The 18,805-nt window shown below is 37.3% G+C and overlaps 1 protein-coding gene across 1 annotated transcript; it reads right to left on the bottom strand.

Moving 5' to 3' along the window:
* Positions 1–543: 543 nt before the first annotated feature.
* Positions 544–17,064, bottom strand: CHMP4C (charged multivesicular body protein 4C). The gene is made up of 5 exons (XM_081952433.1): positions 16,520–17,064; positions 4,901–5,078; positions 3,617–3,725; positions 2,100–2,208; positions 544–1,054 (listed from the first exon to the last, which is right to left on the bottom strand). Exons 1-5 carry the CDS (start codon positions 16,728–16,730, stop codon positions 990–992), a joined length of 672 nt encoding a protein of 223 aa, XP_081808559.1. The 5' UTR covers positions 16,731–17,064; the 3' UTR covers positions 544–989.
* Positions 17,065–18,805: the final 1,741 nt, after the last annotated feature.

Raw genomic sequence — 18,805 nt, 5'->3', positions numbered from 1 at the left:
CGTGCCCTCCCCCCGCACGTGCAACACCCCCACATGCATGCGCATGGGAGCCCCCCGCCTTCCCCATTTTTGGTATGCGATAGCATGGTAGAACTGGTTTTTTGCACTCCCCAGGCTCCAGAGGCTTTCTAGGAGCCTGGGGAGGGAAAAAACAGTCTCCCCTGCCCCCTCGCAGGCCCTCCGGAGGCTGAAAACTGCTCATTTTCTGACTTCGGGTTTGCCTGTAGGGCCGTTTTTCTCTCTCCAGAGGCTTCAGGGAAACCTACAGAGGGCGAAAAACAGCCGAAAATGAAGGCCGAAATCAACTGGCCAGCGCGCACATGGAGTTGACAGGACAACGCTTCGCATGCCCTAAGAAATGGCTCTGCGTGCCACAGGTTCACCATCACAGGCATAGAGAATGCATCCTATCTCTCTTTCAACAGAGGTCCATTTTCATTATCTTAGTTTTTAAGGTACAAAACCATCATTTCTGTTTTGTACTCTGAACAACCCTTTGGCAGTGAAGAATCACAGAAAACAAAAAAACTCAGTGCAGACCTATGGACCATGGGTTTTAATAATTTTGTTTGGAAAACAAGATTCCAAAACGAAGCCAATTTTAATTCTCTTTCAAACCACTATAATACTCACTATTGCACCAATAGGTTTTGCAACCTCAACGTTATCAACGTGCATTCAAAAAGTATCAGCTAAGAAGAACATTAATACAGTCTTGCTTGTTATCTAATTTCTTTAGCATAAAAATGGTATGTCTGGAGATATACCTGAAGGAGAAAGATTATACTTGAGAATGCTGGCTTTTTAAAAAACAAAAAAACAAAATAGTATATACAAGACTATATAAAATATATACACGTATTCCACCAGAGACCAATTTTGGTCAAGATTCCACGCTGCTACACTCTGTGTAAAACATCAGCATTATTCCATGAAGTCCATCCATGATATTCCCGTAGTATTCCCTTGAAGCCAGTGAGAAATTGCTGTTAAGATGCCCATGCTGCCAGTTGCTGCATATCTTCATCATCTTCCACCCTCTTCTTTGAAGACGCTGTAACAAGATAATAATGGTTCAGCATACTGGAACAACAAAGATACAGTTTTGCTATCTCTGGAAAGATTTTGTATTTGGATTACAGGCATTGTGGCTAAAAATTAAGAGACATAGTTTACAAGACACTTGTAAAGGGATGACTTCAGTAGATCTACCTTGTTTTCCCGAAAATAAGCCCTTGGATAATAAGCCCTACCAGGTTTTTGAGCGTATGCGATAAAATAAGCCCTCCCTCCAAAAATAAGCCCTCCCCAAAAGTATTGCAACACAAGAGCAACCATGAATACCTTGTCGCCTTTTGCCCCTCAAAAAGAATAAGACCACCCCAAAAATAAGGCGAAGTGCTTATTTCGGGGGTCAAAAGAAAATAAGACGGTGTCTTATTTTCGGGGAAACATGATATTCAATAAGAATTGCTTCATAGCTTTACATCAGATCATAAGACTTGAATCCAGATGACCAAATCAAAGTTCAGCTTCGGCTATCGCCAAATGTACACTCTGTGTACAATGTATTCTTTCACCAAAGTCCAATTACTATTAGTAGTCCTCACTTACCAACTGTAATTGGAACTGAGAAAGCCATCACTAAGCAAGGAATGCACATCATGTGACTGTACCAGCTTATGATAGCAGTTCCAGTTGCCATTATTGGGCAAATCCCATGCAGTAGCAGTATTCTGTAGTCAAGTGATCACCAAACTTTCTGCCAGCTTCCCTACTGACTTTGCTTGTTGAAAGCTGGGAGTGAAGTTTGCACATGGTAATTACGTGACACAGGATGCTGTGATGTCACAATTGTCAGCTGGTTGTCAGATGTCCAAATTGGGACCAGGTGACCATGGAGGCACTGCAACAACAACATCTATGAGGACCAGTCATAAGTACTCCTCAATCACATCAAGAACTTGTATCACTCTTATGTGTCAAGATAGCTACTATTATATCCAGATATATTAAATTTCTGTGATTGTTCCTTTTCTCTTCAATATTTCTATAGCCTATTTTCGTAACAGACTAATTAATATAAGAAAGCAATTTACCAGGATGTGAAGGCAATGGGTTAGCTGGGACACTTGGCAAATGAACGTTTTTCATCTTATTATTGAGTTCCTCTTGCTCCAGTTCTTCTAATTCTGCCAATAGTTCATCCTGAAATGTTAAAAATTGGCAGATTATATTTTAATAAAGAATAAAAAAGAATCTCTAATTAAAAATTGCCTATACAAACTTTATAAAATAAATTTTATTTTGGGTTTTCAGCATGCCAGGGACCTATATAAATGGATATTTTTAGGACAAATAAATTTTATTGGAAATCTGTAGAACAACAGGCAGAACTGATGGGCATAATTAAACATGTCAACAGTTTATAATCCTTGCATTGCCAAAAGATATCCAAGTCCAGTTCCCCTTGAATTTCATTGATCCTTATCTAGTGCCAATTTTGTCCTGACCATTAATTGACCAGATTCTTGTGTATGAATAAAACTGTTATCTTATGAATGTTTCTGATTTTTTGCACCTGACAAGATCTCAACCAAATATTTTAAGTAGCTATTGGTTGATAAGAATAAAATGAAATAACATCAAAAATATCAAAATTATATTACTGTAATTGACTAAAAGTATAGTTGAATACAAAATATGGTTTACAGAAAAGGCTACAAGTGTTTAAAAAAAAAAGAGTTGCTCTATTTTGTGATCATTCTACTATCCAAAAATGGCTCAATGGCTTCAGTCTTTCTGGTTTTGTAAAAGGAGAAGTTATTGATATATGCTGACAATTGCTTCAGTTTAGTGGTAGAAGATTACTCAATTTAAATTATATTAATGAATTCCACTCCAAATAGCTCAATTTATACTCAGCATGTTTACTAAATGTGTTCATAATGAAGGCAAAAACAGAAAAGTGGGGAAAGAAGAATGGAACAAGACCTCTTGAAGTGTGCCAAGAGTTATTCATCACAAGATACAAAGAAGAGGAGTCCATCTTGTAGTCCACTTTTCATTACCTTATTCATAAGCTAAAATAGGGAATTTCTTCTATTTCCTGGCTTGAAATACAACCTATAGATGAGGCCCTCAAAACAGAAGTGCTGGGCTGCAAGTGTGGTGAAAATGGAAATAGAGAAAAACATAGTAGCTTGACTGTAATCTTCCTTCCTTGCATGTGGTGGTACACAAGTTATCTGTATGCCAGATGAGGACAATGCAGTGTACTAGAAGGCGGCATGACTGACTAGCTAGGATAAAATTAGGAATTGCTACTACTTATGTAGATTCCATCTGATATGTCAGAAATCTAGTGATTTTTGTCATACCAAAAGAGGTTATGTATATGCATTGTTTTGACATAACAATTTGCATTCTCTTTTGAATATTTTATTCAAGACAGTACAGATTATTTCTGAACAAATGTCTCTTCAGTCATCTGAGAATTCGACTGCGTTGAAGGAAAAATGTTGAAGCGCTTAGAAAAGAGCTAGACAACAATTATAGCAAATTTAAAATTAGTAATATTAAGGGCCATTTTTTGTTCTTAGATATCAAAACATACCTCATCAAAGTCATCACCAACTCTTCTTGTGAGAGCCTCTGTGATTTCTTGGGCAATATCTTGTTGCTCAGTGATATCTTGCATCATGTCATCAATTTTGTCCAAGTCCCTAAGGATAGAAGAAAGAAGGAATTATTTACTCAATTTGCATATGGATAGGATGGCATAGTGGATTCCAGTAAAATTCTGAGATTTTCATAAAAATCAATCATCGAAACAAAAAGCAACAGCAAAATAGAAATTTAAATTTTGGGGAGAGGAATATTAAAAGACTAGAAAAATAGCAAAGATATATTAGTAAGTTATCTAATTTAATAAAACACTTCAATAAAATGAAGCATAATAAATAAACTCTCACTCTTTCTAAGCCATCTTCCTGGCTTATTAGGGCATTTAAAGGGCCATCAAAGACCAGTTTAGCCTGGGATAAGGTTAATGTTACAGGAAAATTCCTTCCGGTATTCAAGTTTCAAATTCCATAAGGGCTTTAAATTCTATAAAAGTCCTTGAACTGCTTACAAACAGTAGTGAATAGAATAATAGAATAATATAAGTAAAACAGATATGTACATAAGGAGCAATCCCAAACAGTTTTCAAGCAGTTTGCATATTGGAGATTTGGGGAACTCTATTTGGGAACTTAAACATGGTGTCCTAGAGAGGGTCAAGCCATAAAACAATTATTTTTCATGTCCAGAATATCATGAACTGTTTCTGGTTTTGAGAATCAATTTATGAAAAGTCACTGTGCTATTTTTGGAATGGCTGAACTGGTTTACGGACGGACCCAAACATTCAGAAGATTTCTGGAAGATTCTATTTCTCCAGAGTGTATACCTTCCAGATGAACAAACTTCAACTTCCACAATTGTAAAGAATTATCATTGTAGCAGAAGAATTTTGGAATTTGAAGTCCATTTAACTTCAGGTATATTCAAGTTGGAGAAAGGCAATAAAAAAAAAGTGGGGGGGGGGAATGCCAATTAATAGTGTTATGCAGAAATCTCAGTTGAAGCAATATGTACAGCTTGCAATGATCTATGGTTCAGGCCATACTAATCTTAGCTTGCTGCAGGACAGGTAAATCCAAGAAGAGAGTTTAATTTTAGATTAAAGTGTAACAGTAAAATCCTGGCAACTTTATCTATAACTGAAGATAAACCTTAGCATCATATACAAGAATGAAACATCTCAATTCTTATGTAAGAAAGAAACCCACCAAATAGGTGTCAATGTAAGAGTTAAGGTTATTTTCTGTGGGGTTTGACAATATTTTCCACTTACATGTTTTCGTGTACTTTTTTCATGGCTTGAGCAGCATAGCCCATATTCTTGAACACTTCTGTATTTGTGTAGGAATTTTCAAGAGCCTCTCGCTGGAATTCAATAGTGGAAAGAGTCCCATCAATTTGGCTCAACTGTTTTTCATACCTCTTTTTTCTCTTCAGTGCCTGCAGTGCAGCTGGTGAAGTAAGAACAGGGGAAAGTATCTCATAAGCCAATGCAAAAGATACTGATATGGCTGATTTAATTCTTAACAAAAAAACCAGAGACAGATTGCCACTTTTACTGAGCGAGCAAATTCGGTGAAACTAAACAGAGTTGGAAAATCTACCAGGACGCCCACCCAACTCAAAACCATTTTCTCAGCTTACTACAATAGCAAAAGAATTTGGTGATTCAAGGCAGGTTAATTGTTCTTCCTTCTGAAAGGCATTGTATTATATTATTTTTTTACTATTTAGCAATAAAATTACTGCTATAAATCAATTAGCAATATATTTGGTTGTACAAGGTAAACGTTAAGAGATGTGGTCTCCACCATATATTTTAGAATAGAGGTCCAATATAATCTCTTTCCATTAGCTATAGTGACTCAAGGCATCAGGTTACCTTTAAAACAAATGGAGGAGAGGAAGAATCCAAGATCATTTTGGATAGCAAGATGGATAGTATATCAATTTAATAAATAAATAAATTTCCTTATTGGGGCTGAGTTGAATTTTGTTAATCAGCATAACAAATTTAGTAATAGCCCCTCTCCGAATTACAAGAAAAAGATTGTTCTGTGATAATGGCCATCTATAGATGCGGAGGCATACAGAGGCAGCAAGAAGAAATAACACAGAAGCAGTTTGTAACAGACAGAGATATAGAGAAGCAACTAGCTAAAAGCTGAAAATATCTTGGATATGTATTAGATGCACAATTTCTGTATGGAACATCATATCTTTGTTACAAAGTTATTTTGATTTTTTTCTCCATCCTATAAAAGTGACAATAGAACCCTTCCTCCAAAAAAAAAGCCAAATTCTAGCATCCTTGAGCATCAGAGGTGGGTTCCTACCTATTCGGTCCGGTTTGGCCGAATAGGTATTAACTCCGGCAGACACGTGACCGTACCAGTTCTATGATCGGCAACGCCATCTTGATTTTCTGTTCTGCACATGCGCAGAACAATCTTCATTTTAAAAATGTAATTTTTATTGGTTTTTTAAGGTTGTGCGCATGTGCAGATCGTTGCAAATGAAAATGCGCACACACACGCAAATTTGTTTACTACCGAACTGGTAGTAATGGCAGCCGGAACCCACCCCTGTTGAGCATCTCATTTTGGGGGGGGGGGGGGGGAGAGGTTGCTAAAGTACAACAGCTTATGACAAAGACCAGTGTGCAGAAATATTGCCTCCATTCACATTTAAAAACTGGAAAGATGAATGAAATGAGACTATAGCCATCACTCAAAAATAATGGAGAATCAATGGAACTCCTAGGTTTCTAGGGTTCAAAGTATGAGAATTCTAAACTTCGAGTTTTTTAGTCCTATTGGACCAGGTAAACAACTACCACATGTCCTGAGGTCATGTCACATTTCCCCAAAGTATACTTAACTTGTGACTTCAAAATATTTAGAAATAAATGGTAGACTGCTTTAACTTGGACACAACTGTCATTCTTTTTAGGATAGACAGCATTCCCTGATCTCACATATTAGCTCCCCAGCTATTCAGTCAAAACTGAATAGTCAGAGTTACAGGACAATGAGGTGGGAACCTATAAATTTAATAAATAAAAAATATATTAAATAAATTCCTAAACATCAAGCTGAATGAGATTTTGGTAATTTTGTCATAAAATGAATATTACTGTAAATAAATTGTTCACCAAGATTTGTGTAAATTTAATTTTAGAAATTGTAATTGGACCACAAGTATCATTTTGTGAGAAACAGGAGTGCCATATTGCCACTCTCTGTTTTGAACTATAAATGGATAAGAATATACTACTATTTTGCTTTTATGCAATAAATACTATCCTCAAGGTTTCCAAAGTTTAATACCAGTTAATGAACATATTAGCATTGCAAAGTCAAAAACAGAACTGTTGAATTCAGAGTCACCACAAGTATCTGACAGCAATGGTCTACTAAGTCAATGATTCTCAATTTCAGCAACTTTCAAATGTGCTGCAGACTTCAACTCCCATCTGAAAGTTGCTGATATGGAGAAACACTAGTCTAAGAGTTTTGACAATACCACTACTTTATTTATATGGTAAATGTGCATGTCCTGTTTATTGGACTAGCAACATAACCAAGTCCTAACCCCTAGATTTGACAGTACTGGAAATAAACTTACATCAGAGAAACTCTGAGACTGGAAAAAGAAGATTCCCCACTCCAAACAGTCAGAAAAAGTAGAAAGCCAGATAAGGAGAATCAGAGACTAATCTGAAATAAACATAATGCCACAGGTCATAATTTTGTTTAAACCAGTAATTTGTGACCTTCTGAAAATCTTTTAACTTTTAAAAGTTTATAAAATTATACAATGTATAAGATTATGATTTACATTATAAAATTTAAAGATTTTCGTAGTGCATGTGTGTATATATATTTTCTGACAAACCTTTTCTTTTAAAAAAATGAGTATCAAGCAAAAACAGGATTTACTGTAGAGATACGTATATTTATAGACATTTTAGGTACTTCTCCAGTTAAGAAAATGATATCAATGGGGTTTTTTTTGCCCAAATAATTCCGTACATTAAAACTACAATTATAACTATAATCAATGCTTTGTTCATGACATAATAGAAGGCAGATGCCATGTAAGATACATAAACATTCATTATTTTATTAATTTCTCCAAATATGGCAAAACTTCCTAAATCCCCATAATATTTAATTACTGTTATTTGTTTAGGCTGCTTTAACTACAAATACACTAAATAACATACCGTTTTCCCCCGAAAATACAACAGGGTCTTATATTTTTTTTGACCCACGAAATATGGCCTTGGGCTTATTAAAGGGGAGGGCTTATTAATTTTGGGTTGCCGGGTGGCTGCTCCCTTGCGACTGGGTTCCCGAAGAGCCGGGCACAGCCTCAGGGTCGAATGGCTGTGTTGTGCTGTCACAGCAGCAACACAGCAGCCATGAGGTGACCAAGCTCGCAAGCAGCCGCCCGGCAACTCCCTTTCCAGCCGGGCACAGCACCGCTGACTGACCTAGCAATACCCGGAAGGCACCAAGTAGCGCGAGTGCCTGTTCGCTGCCCTCCGCCTCCCGCGGCTTGGTGCCTTTCGAATGCCCCTAGGTGAGTGAATGGGGCTCTGCATGGCTGGAGAGGGGGGTTGCACAGCGGCTTTTCCGCTCCCCACTTGTGCGAAGGGCATCTCCACTGCTGCCGCCGCCCGCCACTTGGTTTTTTTTTTCAAAGCACGGAGGACGGATGCCGCTCTGGAAGAACGTGCTATAGTTGTGGGCTGCAGATCGTACAACCATAGAGCGTACTCCTAGAGCAGCATCCGTCCTCCATTGCGGCTTCCAAAGCACGGAGATAGGATACTGCTCTGGGAGTAAGCTCTATGGTTGTACAATCTGCAGCCCACAACTATAGAGCGTACTTCCAGAGCGACATCCGTCCTCCGTGCTTTGAAAAAAAAACCGGTCAGCGGTGCTGTACCCAGCTGGAAAGGGGAGTTGCCGGGCGGCTGCTCGCAAACTTGGTAACCTCATGGCTGCTGCGTTGCTGCTGCGACAGCACAACACAGCCATTTGACCCTGAGGCTGTGCCCGGCTCTTCGGGAGCCCGCTCACAAGAGAGCAGCTGCCCAGCAACCCCCCCTCTTCAGCTGGGCACAGCACCGCTGACCGACTTAGCGGTACCTCTAAAGCACCAAGCAACGCGAGAGCCTTTGCCCCCACCTCATTCCCACGGCTTGGTGCCTTCGGGATACCGCTAGGTCGGCGAGCGATGTTCTGCTTGGCCGGAGCGAAGGGTTGTCCAGGGGGCTTATTTTCAGGGGTGGGCTTATATTTTTGCCCTCGCGAAAAATGTGGCAAGGCTTTTGTTTCAGGACAGGTTGTATTTTCGGGGAATCACAGTACATTTTGAATGGATGGGATTTAAAAACAAACAAAATATAATAATATAAAGCAAATAATTGTAATAGTCTTCACCCAGATCACAGTGAAAATATTCTTTCCCACAATAAATCCATACTGATTTTATGCAGAGTGAGAAACTACCGTACCTTATGTCAATCCCTAGGAAATAGCTCACTTATCAACTCTTCTGGGAGGACTGCCAACACAGCAACAGGTTTTCCAGAGAGGAAGGTCAAAAAGCTCCTTTACATAAACAGACCTGGAATTGTCCAGTTTCCATTAATATTTGCAAGTTTAAATTCCATTTATTTCATGCTTTCCTAAAACTAACTAAATAGAATATTGAAAATTAATGGACAGTTTTTGATTCTACCTGTGAAAATTGTATCAAGTGAAAATTAAGCTATAACTTGAAAGGAGATTCTGGAATTTTGTAGTTTATAAAATAAAAAGGCTTGTTCCTGCCAACCAATGTTTTCATAATTACGTATACACAGAACCTCTTTAATTATTTAAACATTGTATATGTAATTGAATTTTAAAAATGGTGGATGAGCTATAGTCCTCACCTATGAAAATATTTATTCTTATGATGCTTATGCTGTGAGTGTCTCATCTGTGCCACATATACAGGCTGTTATTCAATTAGTTTGCAAGATTGTTAGTGATTTAAATATAATTACATAAAGGAAAACTAAAATGATCATGATTTAACTCATAGTTCATCCATAATTCAAAAGTTTTTATGTTTTCAATTATTACCAAATTAAAAACAACTGGACTTTATTATTTATTTGTTTATTTATTTTGACAACATTTTTCTTGTTATCCAAGAAGCTTCTTCAGCTCTGACTGGATGGTAGGGAATGGAAGGATTTATCTCCTTGCAGACAACTGGTTATTCGCATTCTTTTTAGAGTCACTGAGGCCACTTGGAGGTTTATCTGTGTCCTCAGGGTCACCTGAGAAATACAAATGAGTGTGGAGCCTTCTTGAAACTGCTGAAAGGATTGAATTGTAGACTGGAGATAGATGATGTCCACATTTTGGACAGAGAGGACCGCTGGTTTAAAAGAGGAGTCAGAGAGTCCATCTATGTCAAAACTGAACAGCCCTCTCTCAACAGATGAAGAGGTATACAACATTATCTATCTACAGTCTACAACACAGTCCTCTCAGCAGTTCCAAGAAGGCTCCACATCCATTTGCACTACTCAGGTGACCCTGATGACACAGATAAATCTCCAAGTAGCCTCAATGACTCTAAAAAAATGCAAATGACCAGTTGTCTGCAAGGAATATAAACCCTTCCATTCCCCATCCAATCAGAGCTAAAGAAACCTCTTGGATGAGAAGCAAAACATCTTCAAAAAAAACCCAGGAAAGTTCAGTTGCCTCTTTAAAAAGCACCTTTGGGATAACCATGACCTGGATGACTGAGAATCTCCATAAATAATAACAATACATTCATTTTACCTTCTCTCTTGCGTTTTTGAGACAAAAATGCAACACTTGCTGAAACTAGAAAAATAATTTTGGAAAAAATATATTTAAGGTATTTATGTTACCACCCAATTTCTATAATTTCTAGGCAATGTATAGGAAAACTGAATACAATAAAAACAACAACAACATGGAAGCTAAAACAAAACAGTGTAATAAACTGCTAGATTCCAAAAGCATTTGAATAGAAGGTTGGAAAGCTGAAGGAAATAGCAGCAGTTAGCAGATAAACCTCAACTAAAACATTCATTAATTTAAGTGACCAGTCAAACTTATAACACCACTGAATAGTGACATATCACTGGTCTTTGCATACACAACAGTTGCACATCCCTGCAGTCACATGACCACAATTCAGGTACTTGTTCTGTGTTCCTAACTAAAGTTGTTCTTTCTCAAAAAGTAGAAAACAATAGATTCCTGTTAATATTTACCTATTTTTGCCTTGGGTAAAAAATGATAGAAAGGATGTGGGAGTATCAAAGCTAAATCTTGTACCACTGTTATAATGATCCAAAGCTGAATCTCCCACATCATAAGCAAATGAGAATCAGCAGTTAACAAGACTTTTATGTGGCACCCAAAAATCTATTTAAGTATCTTCATCTTGGATTGAAATTGGACTTTGTACCACAATGATATAAATGAAGAGGGAAATTAGGCCTTTTATAATAAGAATTCAATAAAGTATTTTCTCTGTTCACATATTTAAAGTCTGCAGATTGACTGGAAAAATTAAGAGAAAAGTGGCAACTAGGAATATTTTGCTGCAGTTTTCTACTTCGCAATCTCTGCTTGTGAACATGCAGCCAGGCATGTTCTGTAGTAAGTTGAAACTACTCTGTTGTTATTCAACTTCAAATAGGGTGAAATCATGGCAATGTCATCATACATTTGGATGCTAATCGTCATCAAAACGTTTGCAACACATTCACTCATAGCTGTCTTGCTATCACCATTAGAGTATTTTCCTGAAGTTTGCCAAAAGCAATTTACTATGTCACTTTGGGACAAAATTGTTGATAGTATTCATGAGAAATACAATAATTATCCTATCAGAGCACATTTTCCTGGATTTCAAAAGCATCTAAATTTTCTTTAGATATTCAAATCTTTTGAAGTATGGAGAGTTATTGGGATATATTAAGGCTGTGTCCATTTCACCCACAACCTCTTCCTGTTTGACACAAATGGAAATTTAATTCTGTTTTGAATGTGGAGCCAATATTCTCAGACTTCAGGTTGGCAATTGCACTGTGGCTGATACTGGGCTGGGATCATTGTGGAATCCTAGTGCACAGCTGTAGGCTTGCCAAAGGGCAAAAATAGAGGGAGATAGGTACAGTGAGGGATTTGGAGTCCTTTACCTTACAGAGGCTCAGGTCTGCAATGGCTTGATTAAAGTGGGTATTTACTTAACAACTCACAAATCTAAGTTAAAATGGCAATAAGGATTGCTGAAATTGCAGTTGTTAAAGGATGCAGTTGCATGATATCTCGCCTTATCATTGCATGGCTTAGTGATGGAAATTCCAATCCAAACTGTGGTTGTAATTTGAGGAGTACCTGCATTTTGGGTTTTCCCGCATTCTTCTATTTACTGATGTGTTATTTTCAATAGACAGAAAAGAAAAAATAAAATCTTTTGCCCTGGATCTGCCCTGAGACTTAGGTTGCTATATTTCATTTTCTACATGTTTATGTCATGCTGTACCACTCTTGTTTAAGAATGCTCACATACCAGAGAGACACATCTAGCTAATCACAAATAATTGGAATTATGAATGAGCATGACAATCACCTTCACCAAATGCTGTAACAAAGCTACCCTTGCATCACTGTAGTTACAGTATATGTAGCAACATATACAATGATCACTGAAATAGTAACTGTGGGAATATTATACAAATGCTGTTTGGACAAAATTTACAGAACCCAAAATATTATGTTATTTGTGTGGCAACTATGAAATGAAATTATGGGTAGCTAGTTTTCATGCTTCCCAGAATAATATCACATTGTATGCTTTTTCTGGCCCCTTTTCATCAGACATCAGTAAATTCCCTATCTACAACTTGCATACAATGCTAGATTTCCTTTATTTACTCCCCCTACCAAAAAAACATAAACAAAACTGAACAAAAAACTGGGAGATTTAGTGTCCTTTTCATGGCTCACAAAGTATATTCTCTTCTTCATTTATGGTTGAAGCAAAAAGTACTATACCAGTACAGTTTTTAATATAGTTGCACACATAAACATACACAAGTAAATATTGTTTTTCTTGGATGTAGGTTTGCCCACTCAGACTTTCCTTTGTAATTATAGCATAATCTACTAGTAATAATAACAATCTTGTCTTCAAACTGCAGCACTCTCTCAAACAATTAACGTTTTCTTGGGGCTGTAATCAATGTCTGGTTAATTGTTCTCATTGCCAAGAAATGCTTCCTTAGTTCTAGGTTGCTTCTCTCCTTGATTAGTTTCATCCATTGCTTCTTGTTCTCCCTTCAGGAGCTTGGATGTTATAATATTATCCATTATTTAGGGCAGGATTTTCCAAAGTGGTCAATATCAACCCGCAAAGGTTGATGAGACTATCCATTATTGTTATTATGGTTCATTGCATAGTCAATCAGATGTTCAGACTGGATTTGACATTTTTGTCCACCTAGACCTGGGATAGGAGAAGCTGTAGATGTTTGATGATATTAAAGTTGAACATGTAAGTTGTTCTAACTAAAGCTGAAAATAAATTATGTAAAGGGGGTTGGGGCTCTGTCTGCACCATATATTTAGAACTGAACAGAATGGATCCAAATTTGGTGTCGAGAAAAAATCAGCAAAACACAACCATTAGGCTTTGGAAAAAGACAAAATAATCCTTTTACAAAAATTCTCTATGGGAAACACAACTGGCTGTGACTCTGAAAGATGGTCCCTGCATCATTCTAAGCCCACTCCGTTCTTTCCTCAAGGTCATATGACCCAATGAAGTTTATATGTAGTGCACCCAGTGCTTTCCAGCATAATGCATATAGACGTAACACAAAGTGATAACTGAAAAACACATAAACAAATATACACAGACAGCTGGCAAGCCCAATGCAGGTAAATCTGTCTGACAGAAACAATGTTCAGCATACTTTTCCTACCTTTCTTTTTTTTAAAAACAAACTTTTGCTATAGCTTTCTCATCTTATACGGCAGGAAACCATACCTTTAGATTTTGGTGATCGTGATTGAGGTGGGTTTTAGTGCTAAAAAAAAGGACTCAAAAGAATGAAGGAAACTGGGAAGTCTTGAATCCAAGACTTTGCTCTTTTGCCCTGTCCAATCCCAGAAGATTCTCTTAAGAGTTTTTAAAGTCAGGCCTTTCTGAATTAGAACACAAATCGCCACAAGGCATGCAGGAAATATCTCAGACTTCCCACTACATAATTAGAATTTTCCTTCTATCCTTAGAGAGCAAATAATTATTTCATTTTATTTGTCAATGCAGGTAGCATCTATCTCCCTGTCTGAATGATTCTGGGCAGTGAACAGTTAAAAACCAACCAAGCCTGCTTGTTAAAACTAAATTGATTACCATTTTGTAATATAGTATCACATAGTTTCAGTTGGGATCAAATGTAATCTAAAATTAGAACTTTACAGCTGCTTTTTCTGTGTTTGCAGATCCATTCTTGCTAGCCAATAAAAATAGTTTCAGGAAGTGTGTTCTAAATTTTATATAATTGTATATTACTAAAAACGGCTTGCGACAATGCTCTGCTAAGCTACCTTCAGAATAACAGAGTTGGAAGGGACCTTGGAGGTCTTCTAGTCCAACCCCCTGCTTCAATATAACAAAAGCATTGATTCCACTTTAATGAGAAGCTAAATAAATCTATTTTTAATTAAAAACTGTACACTTACAACCATTTGTTTAATGACTGTTTGAACTTACAACATCAGTGAAATAACCATTTTTCACCCTTATGATCGTTGCAGCATCCCCATACTGCCCTGAGAACCATAATATTGCACCTTTACACAGCTACTTTAGTAGAATGATGTAAAACACAATGAGTTATTTCAAAACATATCTATTTCATGTTTTTTCCTGATTGCACCTAACCACAATACAAATATACGCTGATGATTTTTTTCTTTCCTGCCCCAATGACTTTGCCATTAGCCCATGAATGAGACAGTCCAACATCATCCTTAATCATATCCACATTAAGTCAATGTTTATTTCCCCAATTTCAACATTATCTTCCAGTTTTTTAAATGTTAGGCTTTGCAACTCTTTACTTTAAAAGATTGATGAAAGCGGCAGGGGTAAAAAAAATCTATGTAATATGGCAGATATGTAAATGAAGCTTCACTTCTTTTTTCTATATATTACACTTGCATTTTTTACATTCATCACATGCACAAAATAGGCAGAGTTTCAATCTTGTGATACCAGCTGCCACCTTGACTTTTTCCATACACCCCACTCCCACAGATGCCTTTCTTGGAGGGAGTTATACTCCAGTGATTTGAAACAGAAAAGGGAGATGTCGTGATATATTTATTTACTTATATAATTTTATATGAATTACTTAATTTCTTACATTACTTAATTTTCACACTAGGGACATTTTAAGCATGCATGTAAAATTTCACACCTGAATCCTAAAAACCTAGGTGGTTCCATTACTTCCACTTAGTTTATATCATGAAAAAGTGTTATTTAGAAAGAATGTTGGAATACCTGAAAGGCCAGATTAGGACAGATCATGAGTTGGAAATATATCTATGTGAACACCAGGAGTCAAAAACATATCAATCAATTCAGAAATAAGTCCTACTCAGTGAGTTGGATTTGTTAAGGCACAACTATTCTTACATAAGGATCCTTAAAGGCAGCATTAGCAATGCTTTAAACAAGAACAAAACAAACGTAGATGTGGTACTTGGTAGGTAATCTTAAAAGCTTTATTCAAAAAAACAAGACCTCATTCTGAATACCATTAAACAGAGAGAGGATATATTACTGCAATTGCTTGTCAACTTATTTATTGAACCATCCACAATCAAAGCTTTCTAGCAGGTATCAAGTTCACATACAAAGCAATCTGGAAATATATATGTAGAAGCATTCGAAATTGCTCAAAGGAAAAGTTGCTTGTGGAAGTTTCTATTCCTGGGAAATAAATTTATGGGGGAACAACACGGGAAGGATTTCTGACAATAAAGTCCACAGGGTAGCATTCGAAAGTGGCATCCGCTGAAAGCCATCTGATGGCAAAAATCTTATGATTACCTTTAGAATTAAGCACAACAATGGAATATCTTAAATGTAATAAGAGGGCACACAAGATTTTTAAGCTCAGTGTTTAAATTTATTTCACTGAGGCTGATATCCCCTATGAGATGTGAAAACAAGAAAGGAAACATACATAGGAAAGAAAGCATTTTCATCCTAGATAGAGCCACACATGATTATTTAAAAGGGAGGGTGAGCTTCAAATATAGCAGCAGCCAAATCTGAACTCACTGACACAAAAACACCAATTTCCAGCGCTCAAATTATAACTTTGTTCAGTCATGTGAACAAAGACAATTCTTACTGTGACACAAATATCTTTCAACAACTGCAGCCAAATTTTAAAACTATGTACAAGCAATGCAATTCAAGCACCAGAATTTAAAACCACAGCTACCAACCTCCAACTTCCAAAGTGTATAAAAAGAAATCACTGAACCAAACAGTAAAGTTAAAGTCTCTCACGGAGTTAAGGAAACGGCTCTAAGGCAAGATTTTGCAATACGAAGTCACTTTCTGCCCTTCCTCATACCAACACAACAACGATACTTTTTAAAGTCGTGGACAACTCTCTAAAACCAAGAGTTTGAATGATAATTTGTCCGATGAGGCTTTGTACTGCTCGTTTCCTAAAGCCCATACGTCTCAGCGAGGTACTCTTTTATCACCTTGATTTGCCAGCTTTAAGGCCTGCTTCGAGAAAACCCACCTCGCTTGTCTCGGGTGCCGTGTTTCTTAGCCAGGGCCAATTCCTTGGCGACCCTGGCTTCCAAGTATTCCTGCTTCTTGGTTAGCATTTCTTCCGTCTCCCGCAGCCGCGCCAAAGCTTCCTGCGGGGTGGGGCCCCCTTTCCCCTTCCCCTTGGAGTAGCCAGACCCGCCGCCGCCGCCGCCCTTGAAAAACTTCTGGATTTTGCTCATCTTCGGTCCGCCGAACCGCCGCCGTCTTAATGGAAGGCGGCCTGAATACTTCTCCCTCTTCGGGTTTTTTTTTTTTTTGTTTCCCCCGAGAACTACCGAGCGACGGCCAACTCTATCCGCATTCCCTAATCTGGTCCGGTCGCGCAAGCGGAGAAACGCCTAAAAGGAAGGAAGCTGGCGCGGCTCCCAAGAACGACGGCAGAGCCACGTGACCCACGCGCACCTGCGACAGGTGCTGCAAGCCGGCAGTGTGTGGTTCACCCTTTCTCGAGCGGCATCCGCAACTGTGGAAACTAAGGGAAGGAAGCAGCGCGCCCAGTAAAAAGGAGAAATGGTGACTTTGTAAAGTCTGGACTTGCTCCCCCCACTGGAACATGCCGTCCCGAGCTGTAACCAAACTCCCGTTCCTGAAGTTTGGATAAATAGTAATGCATGTTCAGTATAAGTGCAGAAGCAGGTTATTCCAGAGTTAAGCAATACTTAGAGAGTTTGTTACAGTGTATGTTGGAGGTGGTGACCCTTGAGAGCTGTTTGCAACGAAAGTTCATTTTAATGTATGCCAATTAATGTACATTCAAAGTGACCAGTTATTCTAAATCTAAGTTTTTGCTGTAATTCACATAACTTACAGTCCTGTTTCAAGTCCATTATTGTTGCATTTTTTATTTTGAACCCTTGAACATGAGGTAAAAGTCCAAGGCACTGTAACTAAAAGTAAAACTTGATTGCCATTGGAATGAAAGAGGTTACAAGCATTCAATGTCAGTCTTCAGTGAAATAGTAACTAAAAAGTTAAATATTTATGATGGGTATAACTTTCTTCACCAGTTGTCGGTAGGCTGGTAGATTCTGTAGATTTCATGCAGATAGCCATATTGAATCTCTTGTGCAAAAAACTACAAGACACTTTAACATTGTCTAATACATAGCAAAGTCCATGAAAGACTCTTAGAATTAACGTGTTGTAAAATGCAAGAAAATTTATAATATTTTATAAGAACTGTAGCAGTGGAAAGTATTTTAAGAATTCAAAACTGAATCATCCCTAACAGATGGCTATCCAGCTTCTGTTTGAATACATGCACAAAAGGGAACTCACAATAGGTATTTTTCTGCTCTCACAATTACCAAAGTTATTTTTGTCTCCCTAATACTTAACTGGGATGTTCCTATAAGTTTAAACTATTATTCCACTATTAATAATAATATATATTAACTATATTATTATATGTTTTACAATAATGAAAAACAGCTTCTGATGTTCTGTGCACACTTTGGAAAAATGTGCTCTATAGTTTTCATTTTATTACATCTTTATTACCTCTCCTGGACATTAAAACAGAGCAATGTATTTCAATGATATTACACTGCTTTAAAATGCCACTTTATGGAGTTGGGTCATAATGCAGTTCTTCAAAGCAACGACATATATTTAGGCTCCTTTAATACAAAGTAGAAAACTGAGCAAGAAAAATGAACATATTTTTTCTAAATTATTTTCAAAGACTACATGGTTTTATATCACTTTCTAGTCCACTGATCATCTACTTTTGCACCTTTTACACTTATTTCAGTAACTTCTGTAAATCTTTCTTAAAATGTGGCATATATAGAATGCAATATTGTGTTGAGCTGAAAGTTGACTAGTACATAATATAGTAGAACTCTTCCCACCTTTTACAAACTACATTTTGTCAAGGCAGCCAGGCTTTGCTGCGGACTCATATTTAATTGTGATTAACCACAATCCCCAATTCTCCCGGTTCCCGTTTGGTATATGCTATATATCTGCTATATATTTGGTTTTTTAACTGAAAAAACAAAAACATACGCCCTTTTCCTAAGCGATTCTGAATGTCTATTACAGTTTATTTTTTTAGCTCACAAAATAGAAACAATCCATAAGGCAATGGATTCTTGCTGCATCGCTAGTTCATTTCATAGTTTGTCAGAAGTGAACGAGAAACTTCAAAGAAATCCTAAACTGAAGTCTAGAATGGGAAGCCGAAAAATCTCCAGAAGGAAACACAAAACAAGTTTGCTGTTGTTGCTGGGATAGCTACATGGATTATTCA

The sequence above is a fragment of the Natrix helvetica genome (assembly GCF_964273705.1).
Source record: "Natrix helvetica genome assembly, chromosome: 4".
Lineage (NCBI taxonomy): Eukaryota > Metazoa > Chordata > Lepidosauria > Squamata > Natricidae > Natrix > Natrix helvetica.
Note: the sequence above shows the minus strand (reverse complement) of the source record. Positions and strands in the feature narration are given on the sequence as shown.